Source organism: Sinocyclocheilus grahami, unplaced genomic scaffold, assembly GCF_001515645.1.
Source record: "Sinocyclocheilus grahami isolate Dianchi unplaced genomic scaffold, SAMN03320097.WGS_v1.1 scaffold911.1, whole genome shotgun sequence".
Lineage (NCBI taxonomy): Eukaryota > Metazoa > Chordata > Actinopteri > Cypriniformes > Cyprinidae > Sinocyclocheilus > Sinocyclocheilus grahami.
The window spans coordinates 198,619-209,101 of NW_015506090.1; the positions used below are offsets into that span (position 1 = coordinate 198,619).

At 38.0% G+C, this 10,483-nt stretch overlaps 1 protein-coding gene across 1 annotated transcript in view; it reads left to right on the top strand.

Moving 5' to 3' along the window:
* The first annotated feature begins 561 nt into the window (after positions 1-561).
* Positions 562-10,483, top strand: part of slc38a9 (solute carrier family 38 member 9) — a 25,446-nt gene continuing 15,524 nt past the window's right edge. Inside the window, exons 1-11 of the mRNA XM_016249106.1 lie at positions 562-678; positions 3,000-3,111; positions 4,592-4,721; positions 6,235-6,353; positions 6,688-6,751; positions 6,834-6,927; positions 7,482-7,652; positions 7,765-7,821; positions 8,856-9,053; positions 9,173-9,280; positions 9,754-9,860. Coding sequence (XP_016104592.1) covers positions 3,029-3,111; positions 4,592-4,721; positions 6,235-6,353; positions 6,688-6,751; positions 6,834-6,927; positions 7,482-7,652; positions 7,765-7,821; positions 8,856-9,053; positions 9,173-9,280; positions 9,754-9,860 — 1,131 coding nt within the window. The 5' untranslated portion in view covers positions 562-678; positions 3,000-3,028. The remainder of the gene's footprint in view (positions 679-2,999; positions 3,112-4,591; positions 4,722-6,234; positions 6,354-6,687; positions 6,752-6,833; positions 6,928-7,481; positions 7,653-7,764; positions 7,822-8,855; positions 9,054-9,172; positions 9,281-9,753; positions 9,861-10,483) is intronic.

The window sequence follows — 10,483 nt, forward strand, 5'->3', positions numbered from 1 at the left end:
CCTCAACTTATCTAACTTAGTCTTTTCAAACAGTGAATTGCTTCTATATGCAAGAGTAAAAGAATGAGTATTAATGTTTGGGATCAGTGAGACTTGTAATGTTTTTAAAGAAGTCTCTTCTGCTCATCAAGGCTGCATTTATTTGATCAGAAATACAGAAAAAAACAGTAATCTTGCTTAATGTTATTACAATATAAAATAATTGTTTCTATTTTAATATCCTTTAAAATATAATTTATTTATGTGCTGCAACGCTGAATTTCCATCAGCATCATTACTCCAGTATAAAGAGTCACATGATCTTCAGAAATCATTCTAATATGCTGATTTATTATTAGAATTATCAACAGTTGTGCTGCACAATATTTTTTGGAAACTGCAATACTTTTTTCAGGATTCTTTGATGAATAAAAAGTTTAAAAAAGAACAGCGTTTATTCAAAATATAAATCTTTTCTAATCATATAAATCTTTGCTATAACTTCTTAAGAATTTAACACATCCTTGCTGAATAAAAGTTTTAATTTCTTTAAAAATGCTGCTCATGCGTTGTGTAGCGGTGGACTCTGCACTACTAATCCCATGCGACATTTGAAAAGCATGCGCCGTTTAAATACTGCGTTTCCTTTTCAAAACATTTGTTTGTCTCAGCAGATTGTCGGCTTTTTTCTGCTTTGGTAAGTTTATATTTCAAACGTTCTGTTTAGAGAGTTCATCTAAATACTAAAGCAACTCGAAATCTCCATGTGAAGCGTATGGCTACCTGTGCAGATAACTACATGAATGTACTAACTACACTTTTGTTTAGGACCCGTATTGAGCTAATGTAAGGGCTTTTGAGCTCATTTAGTGTATTCACAATACTTTAGCATGGCTTAAAATGATGCTCTCACACATTCACAGTCTTGCATGGTTTCACCGGTTTATGCCATCATGTGTATTGCATATAAACTGCAGATGTTCGTTTCCATTTAGAGAACAGAACTTGTATTATTGACACATTGCATATGAAGGAGTGTTGTTCATAGCAAGTGCAGGGCTCATATAATGACACCTGAGGTCATGTGGCTTTCAGAAGTGCCTTCAAACTGCTTTATACAGCATTATAACCCTCAACTTATCTAACTTAGTCTTTTCAAACAGTGAATTGCTTCTATATGCAAGAGTAAAAGAATGAGTATTAATGTTTGGGATCAGTGAGACTTGTAATGTTTTTAAAGAAGTCTCTTCTGCTCATCAAGGCTGCATTTATTTGATCAGAAATACAGAAAAAAACAGTAATCTTGCTTAATGTTATTACAATATAAAAGAATTGTTTCTATTTTAATATCCTTTAAAATATAATTTATTTATGTGCTGCAACGCTGAATTTCCATCAGCATCATAATTTCTTAAGAAATTAACACATCCTTGCTTAATAAAAGTTTTAATTTCTTTAAAAAAAAAAAAAAAAGGAAGAATAAAAATGTACTGACCCCAAACCTTTGAACTCTAGTGTATATTGTTAGAAAAGATTTCTATTTTTAAATAAATGCTCTTCTTTTAAACTTTTTATTCATCAAAGAATCCTGAAAATAATTAACACCGGTTCCGAAAAAATATGAAGCAGCAACAGTTTCAGCACTGATAATAAATCAGCATATTATACTGATTTCTGAAGATCATGTGACACTGAAGACTGGTGTAATGATGCTGGAAATACAGCTGCGCATCACAGCAATCAATTAGATTTTAATGTATATTAAAATAGAAAATTTTTCACAATATTATATTTTTTCCTGTATTTTTAAACAAATAAATGCAGCCTCGATGAGCAGAAGAAACTCCTGTAAAAAACAACCATCATGTGTATTGCATATAAACTGCAGATGTTCGTTTCCATTTAGAGAACAGAACTTGTATTATTGACACATTGCATATGAAGGAGTGTTGTTCATAGCAAGTGCAGGGCTCATATAATGACACCTGAGGTCATGTGGCTTTCAGAAGTGCCTTCAAACTGCTTTATACAGCATTATAACCCTCAACTTATCTAACTTAGTCTTTTCAAACAGTGAATTGCTTCTATATGCAAGAGTAAAAGAATGAGTATTAATGTTTGGGATCAGTGAGACTTGTAATGTTTTTAAAGAAGTCTCTTCTGCTCATCAAGGCTGCATTTATTTGATCAGAAATACAGAAAAAAACAGTAATCTTGCTTAATGTTATTACAATATAAAATAATTGTTTCTATTTTAATATCCTTTAAAATATAATTTATTTATGTGCTGCAACGCTGAATTTCCATCAGCATCATTACTCCAGTATAAAGAGTCACATGATCTTCAGAAATCATTCTAATATGCTGATTTATTATTAGAATTATCAACAGTTGTGCTGCACAATATTTTTTGGAAACTGCAATACTTTCATGTCTGATGCTGTTATTTGCATGTGCAGGGTTTAAAGTGTCGTTACAAATGTAATGTTTTCCCACGGGGTATTTGTCATCCTCCCTGTCCAAAGAGTTGCAATTTTTGGCTGTTAGTGTGTTGATTCTGAGGAGGATATCGTCTTTCTCGCTGAACAGTCTCAGATACCTGGTTTGCTCCATCTTTACAGGCGATGAGGGTTTAAACGAAGCACGAGCATCATGGATGAGGACAGTAAACCTGTGTGTGTGTGTGTTAACTTATCTTCCCTGATCCATATCATCTGATGGTAAGTGTTCAGCCGGACGTTTCCACATTACTCACAGGACAGGAATCTGCTGTTGTTTTGTGTTCTCTAATGTGACGCTTTAGAGGCTGTGTGTGACATGTCTCATTATGTCTGATGCTGTTATTTGCATGTGCAGGGTTTAAAGTGTCGTTACAAATGTAATGTTTTCCCACGGGGTATTTGTCATCCTCCCTGTCCAAAGAGTTGCAATGTTTGGCTGTTAGTGTGTTGATTCTGAGGAGGATATCGTCTTTCTCGCTGAACAGTCTCAGATACCTGGTTTGCTCCATCTTTACAGGCGATGAGGGTTTAAACGAAGCACGAGCATCATGGATGAGGACAGTAAACCGTTACTAGGATCAGTGCGAGCTGGGGAGTATTACACCGATTCGTTGGACCCCAAGCAAAGAAGGTGCTGTTTTTATGCTGGCTCTAGTGTAACATCTTATTACCAATATTTTAAGTGAAATTTCAGATTTAGTAAGGAATCATAAAGACACATGCAATATTTTCATCTTTTGAAGTGTTTCAGCTATGCATTCTTCTTTTGGGCAAAACATAAACGTACTCAACAAATATTTATCATATGAAGTGCAGCAAAACCAATATTTTTTGAACCCAGCTCATCACAGGACCGACCACAGTGTGTTTCTAGTTGCCCAAACATCAGCTCTAACTGATGATAAAGGCCCTCTGAACTCAGAGAGTTTGTTTTTGTCAACTCAGTCTGTTTTCCTTCCAGGAATAATTAGCATCACTGGCCAGATTGAATTAACTCGGTCTGGTATTTCACAAATACTGTCTAAGATGTAGTGCTATGTGCAGTGTGCTTCAAAACAAAAAACCCTCCTAGTGCTGTTTAGAAAAGATTAAATCCCCTCCATGTGCACAATATTACAAAACACATTAATGCAGTGGTGCCCAGTCCTGTTTCTGTCCAGACCACCTACCTGTGTCAAGTGTTCCTGAAGACCTTAATTAGCTGTTTCAGGTGTGCTTGATTAGGGTTGGAGCACCCCTACACTAAGATATACAGTAATCGTTCTTGTTAGTCTTGTGCTGACTGACTCATGCATTTTTGCTTAAAGGTGAAGACCTAACTCTATGCATGTTCTGCAAGACTCCCCTTTCTATTAATCACATTCTTTTGGGCTGTCCCGGTTTTAATGCAAGTAGAAAGCTCTTTTATGAAGTTAGTTCACTTAAGGACTTATTTAGTAGGATTTTGCCTGAAAAGGTTAAAAAGGTCTTAAGTCGCTGGGGTATATTTGTAGCAATAGCAATAGCAACCCAAAAATACATTGTATGGGTCAAAATTACAGACTTTTCTTTAATGCCAAAAATCATTAGAAGATACTTTGTAAATTTCCTACCGTAAATTTATAAAAACGTAATTTTTGATTAGTAATATGCATTGCTAAGAACTTCATTTCTCAATATTGATTTTTTTTGCACCCTCAGATTCCAGATTTTCATATAGTTGTATCTCGGCCAAATATTGTCCGATCCTAACAAACCATACATCAATGGAAAGCTTATTATTCAGCTTCCAGATGATGCATAAATCTCAATTTCAAAAAATTGACCCTTAAGACTGGTTTTGTGCTCCAGGGTCACATATGTTAATTTACAAAAACTTGTATAATATTACTTGCAAGTGTTTGTTTGCTTGGTTTTTATTGTATTTATGCGATATTTGTATTGTTGTAATTGAGTTTGTGCCATGAAAATAGCCTCAGATGCTGACATGGCATTAAATAAAATTATATTACTACTAGTCTTGTGCTGATGTGAATCAGCCAAACATCTTGTGAAGAACATGTCCTAGATCAGCATTCTCATTCTGAGATGTTTCTGAAGCACCTCAGGGTCCCGTTTGCTTTGTCTTTCAGGCCGTTTCATGTGGAGCCCAGAAACATAGTGGGAGATGATGTTCAGGAGCGGGTGTCCTCTGAAGCTGCGGCGCTGAGCAGCAGAGTTCATTACTACGGCCGTCTGACAGCCTCTTCAGACCGACTGCTGGTGTGCCCGCTCGCTGTCTTGTGCTGATGTGAATCAGCCAAACATCTTGTGAAGAACATGTCCTTCATGTCCGACATGTCATTCTGAGATGTTTCTGAAGCACCTCAGGGTCCCGTTTGCTTTGTCTTTCAGGCCGTTTCATGTGGAGCCCAGAAACATAGTGGGAGATGATGTTCAGGAGCGGGTGTCCTCTGAAGCTGCGGCGCTGAGCAGCAGAGTTCATTACTACGGCCGTCTGACAGCCTCTTCAGACCGACTGCTGGTGTGCCCGCTCGCTTCATTACACTACACTACAAACACCACTGCATGTGTCAAATCTGCTTCTCTGTGTCTGGACAAACAAACATCAAAATATCTGCGGGTTGTTTATTAGGCCTGTTGCGATTATTTGCGATAACTACAGTCATCGTGCACGTCAAATCATATATTTCCAGAAAAAGACGAGAATTTTAAGTGAACATTCAGATGCCATTAAATGCACATTTGTTTAATTCCAGTGTTTGAGAATGCTTAGGGTTTCACTTTTTAATTATTTATTCATTCACTTTTTAACATTTGCACAATGGCAAATATTTTTGTCCATTGCATGTTACACATTTTATCACGTTAATGCCACAGAAAAGGAGATAAGCTACTAACACTAACTTTACGGATGTTAAGGTGCATTCACATTAGTGAAATTTATGTAAAAAAAAAAATTGTTTTTAAAAAATGTAATGATGCATGAAGCACAGCTCACTTTCAAACCAAGCAGCTTACTGTTGGTCAACACAGCAAATCATAGCATATTACTTTTACACCAACTCAGTGGTCTTCCTTTGTGTGAAGTTAAGGCTTTTGGGTTTAGTCAGACCACCTTAAAATGACACAAAGTGTTCAACACAATTGTGAATCATATTCAAAGTGATTCATTCAGTCTACATCTATCCAATATAGGTTTACAAATCCTTAAAGCAATAGTTCACCGTAAAGTCATCATTTACTCTCACTCATGTCTTTCAAAACTTGTAGAACTGTCCTTTTTCTGTGACACAAAATACAGGTTTGGAACGACATGAGAGTGAGCAAACAATGACGGCATGCTCTTTTAATCCATAAGCTTACACTGTGACCTAAACAGTGTACATATTTATATTCCAATTAGTCTCAAGCCAAAATTTCACGATTGAGATTATCCTGCTTTTTGAGGGCAGTACTGTATGTGGGTGAAGTCAAACCCTCTTCATGCTGCCTTATTTCACAGATATTTGTGAGCGGTCTGTTGTTTTGTGTCCGTGTATAATTGAATTAGCCGTGGCTTTGATTTCCTTTTTTGTTTTTCCTGGTTTGGTTTGTGGAGGATGCATCTCTAAATGCAGATTAACACAGTCTTCAACAACAAATTCCGCTTTCTGCCAGTATTTCAGGACAATGCATCATTTGTTTGGGAACTCCAGAAGTTGAAATCTAGTCTTGTAGAATATAAAAGGAACTGTGATGTAATGCATTTGTTTATGCACCTTATCTTCATCAGGTACCTCCAGATCATGTGATTCCTTCTCCTGAGGACATCTATATCTACAGTCCACTGGGAACAGCGTTCAAAGTGCAGGGGGGCGACAGTACTGCCAAAAACCCCAGCATTGTCACAATGTAAGACCACCCTCGAAAAGGCTTTTAATGCATTGCTTCTGCACACAGAGTTACGAAGCCCTGCCACAGGACAGGTTTAACTGTGAATTAGAGTGCCAGAGCTAGAATGTTAAGGCAACAGGCGACTAATCAGAAAACGGAACAATACTTGCATTATTAAATATTCATGACCTTTAAACCGCACAGTTATTTAAGATTAAGACAAGCAGGGCAGATTTACATGGTGACATTTCCACCGATGTACAAGCAGTTGTTAAACTACTTTTGATTTAAATGATTGATTGTGTCTGCGCGTTTGTGTGTGGTTGTGTGTGTGTGTGTGTGTTGTGCACAGCTTCGCCATATGGAACACTATGATGGGAACATCTATATTAAGTATGCCATGGGGAATAAAACAAGTAAGTTTAAATATTTCTTGTGTGTTTCCTTTCCTCACTGCAGGCTGTTATGAAGGTAAATCATTTTTTGTCCTGTTTCTAGGCTGGCTTCACTCTGGGCATCATCATTATTGTTCTTATGGGCTTGCTGACGCTCTACTGCTGCTACAGAGTATTAAAGTCCACAAAGTCCATACGTAAGCCAACCACATGACTGCTCTCAAATAAACAGCCAGTCTTTCTCATTTTTTACAGCTCCAATACACAAGGCTCAAGTTATGAGATATAGTGACTCAGTGTAGCTCTTAGACAAAACTAGTCCATTATGGGCTTAAGATGTTAATACCATTCTCAGTTTAATGCACAATGGGGGGCATTATGCACCTAATTTTTAGGGGACCCCAGTGACAGATCTGGTACTTCTTTATGTGACAGACAGGATAATCCAGGGCTATAAAGTTTGTTTGATGCACAAGGGTTCAGATCATGAGTGTTATGGTTCCTGTGCTCATTTTTACATAAGCTGGTCTTGCTTAAGCTTGAACTGTAGTACTGTCCTGGGAGTTTTGTTTTGTTTATGAAGCCATAATTTAACAACCCCCGGAGTTCCTGCTAGGTCCGTCTTATATGTTCCTACATTATTGCCAACAAAATCTATTTCTCCCTGAGATGTTGACTTCTGTAACCCTGCGTTCTGTGATAGCAGGTGTTTCTCGTGAATCCTGTGTGATACGCAGCTCTGTCTTTGCAGCGTATGTCGATACCTCAGACTGGGAGTTTCCTGATGTGTGTAAATATTACTTTGGGGGATTCGGAAAATGGTCGAGTCTTGTTTTCTCACTGGTGTCACTGATTGGTGCGATGGTGGTCTACTGGGTCCTCATGTCCAACTTCCTGTTCAACACAGGAAAATTCATTTACAGTGAGTGTTTCTTCTCCCCGCCGTTCCTCATTTGTTCTGCTGTCCATTAACTGATGGACTGATGTTTTCTAGGAAGATCTGTATAACTGCTGTATCTGTATATTTCTCACAGACTATGTTCACAATGTCAACACATCAGACACTTTTGGCACAAATGGAACCGATAGAGGTAAGTGGTCACATTGATTTTTATTATTGTTATTATTAATTGGTCTGAAGTCATGAGCCTGGTCTATTTGGATTCGTTGAGCCATGCAGGGTCCAATGATACCCAGAGTTCAATGCTTTGCTGCATTTTGTTTGAACGAGTCTTGGTAAGTGTGATTGGGAAGGTTCACTCAGGATATGTATAATTTCGAGAGATCTAGTGCGTGGCTGCTTGAACCCATCTTTTCTAATTCAGCCGTATTGCCTATCTTCCATTTTCAATTTTATGGAGAAGGTTTTGCCAATCCTCTTAAATTTAGAAGATTCTCCTGCTGGCTAGGAGACTAATATTGCTAAATTGGAAATCCAAAATGCCCCCTGCATATTCTCATTGGCTATCAGATGTTCTTTATTTTATTAAGTTAGAAAAGATACGATTCTCACTCAAGCAGTGTTTAAATAGGTTTTGGAAGTTGTGGGGTCCACTACTTCAGTATATTAAAGAGTAATTCTTCACCCAGTCCTAATTAGGACATTGGGCGCGTATGGACAAAGACTTGATTTCTTATGGTTGGATTACAATTGTCACAAACGGCTTGAATAACTGACTTTTTATTCTGAGTGTGTTTTGTTTGTTCTAGGTTTTTTTTGTAATTAATTATTGTAATTGATATCAGTTTTGTATCTTGTTTTTATTAATATTGGTATACACTGTTTTAAAAAAGAAATGTGAATATTCTTTGCCCCATGTGATTTTCAGACAATTAATTGATATTCCAAACCATTTTTCTGTGACACTTTCACAAATCTGACTATGAAGATCACAAAAGACAAATATCTGTATTTTGGTAATGCGTCTGCTTATTGAAATGAAACTTAAATAAAAAAAATCTGTTAAATTTGGTTTAAAAAGATATTGTCGTAACTTTTGAACTGATTTGCCTAAAATGTCAGTTTATAATACTGGTGCAGTATTGGAATCAATATATTCTTTAGACATGCTGCATTTCACGTGCTTGACCATTCATTCAGAATAACAATTGTCTCTTTCACTAGTGATCTGTCCATATCCAAATTTGGATCCAGACGGAGACAGCAGCACTCTCCAATACTATGTGAGCGAGAACAGCACAGGACAGGTGTTTGATCTTTGGTGGAGTAAAACCAACACCATCCCGTTTTACCTCATTGTTCTGCTGCTGCCGCTGCTCAATTTCCGCTCCGCGTCCTTCTTCGCCAGGTTCACCTTCCTCGGTATGGCCTTTATTTTCCCAGCTAGAGTGGTAATATTTCTGCTTTGACGGGGATGAACAGCAGCTTGTGTTTTGCTCCGTTAGCTGCATCTACCGTGAGGTTTTCATTTATTTTCACAGGCACCTTGTCGGTGGTTTATCTCATCTTTTTGGTCACATATAAAGCCATTCGACTGGGCTTTCACCTGGACTTCCACTGGTTTGATTCATCAACGTTTTTTGTTCCAGGTAAAGGAATCTTCTTCTTTTTTCTTTTTTCATGCAATGTCTTGAAATCACCTGTAAACTAATTTTAAAGGGATATTTATGGTTCTTTATTCACTTCCTTTCACATGACTGCAGTGAACTTTACAAAGCTAAACATCAGTCCACATCGTAACCTCTACAGCGTTGTGTAGGTGAAGTGTTGTAATGTAAAAAAAAAAAAAACTATTTCAACTTTAACCCCATTTGCCTTTGAATATTTTGAACTCATCCAGTGATTGATGGAATAAATTGTATGACGTTTAAGTGATGATTAAATGGCCATTACCAGTGCAAAATCAGGTACTCCAGTTTAGTGAGTCGTTTTTCTTCCCATGATGTCTGGAGGCAATCAAAGCCCTGACACGAGTCATGTGAAAGAGTTGTGATAGTGTGAATCAGCACTTACTGTTTTCTGTGTAACGTGTGCTTATCTTTGTTATCTCTGATTGAGTTAGAGTTCAGATCGCTGTTTCCTCAGCTGACTGGGGTTCTCACACTAGCATTTTTCATTCACAACTGCATCATCACGCTTATGAAGAACAACAAACATCAGGAAAACAATGTGAGTGTTCTCAGCCTGTCCCCATCAGTGTATTATTACTGACTCAAAACATCATTCCTGTCCTTGTGGGATTAGTTCCATATTCCATACATCACACTTCTGCAATGGGTGCAGAAAAGTTTTTTTTTTCTGCTACAGAGAAACTAAAACGTTTAGTGCTGCAAAATAGACATAATGCTGTACTTTGCACAAAGGGAAAATGGGATGAGTCACTGTGGTCAAGAGTGAGTGTTCAGGAAGATCAGAAGGAACCTGACAAAGCCAGTAATGTTTTTGTGAGAGAGTGTGTGTGTGTGTGCGAGAGAGAGTGTGTGCGAGAGAGAGAGTGTGTGCGTGCGAGAGTGTGCGTGCGAGAGTGTGAGAGTGTGCGTGCGAGAGAGAGAGAGTGTGTGTGTGTGTGTGTGTGTGAGAGAGAGAGAGTGTGTGTGTGTGTGTGTGTGCGAGAGAGAGAGAGAGAGTGTGTGCGAGAGTGTGCGTGTGTGCGAGAGTGTGCGTGTGTGCGAGAGAGTGTGCGTGTGTGCGAGAGAGTGTGCGTGTGTGAGAGTGTGCGTGTGTGAGAGTGTGTGTGTGAGAGTGTGAGAGTGTGTGTGTGAGAGTGTGAGAGTGTGTGTGTGAGAGTGTGA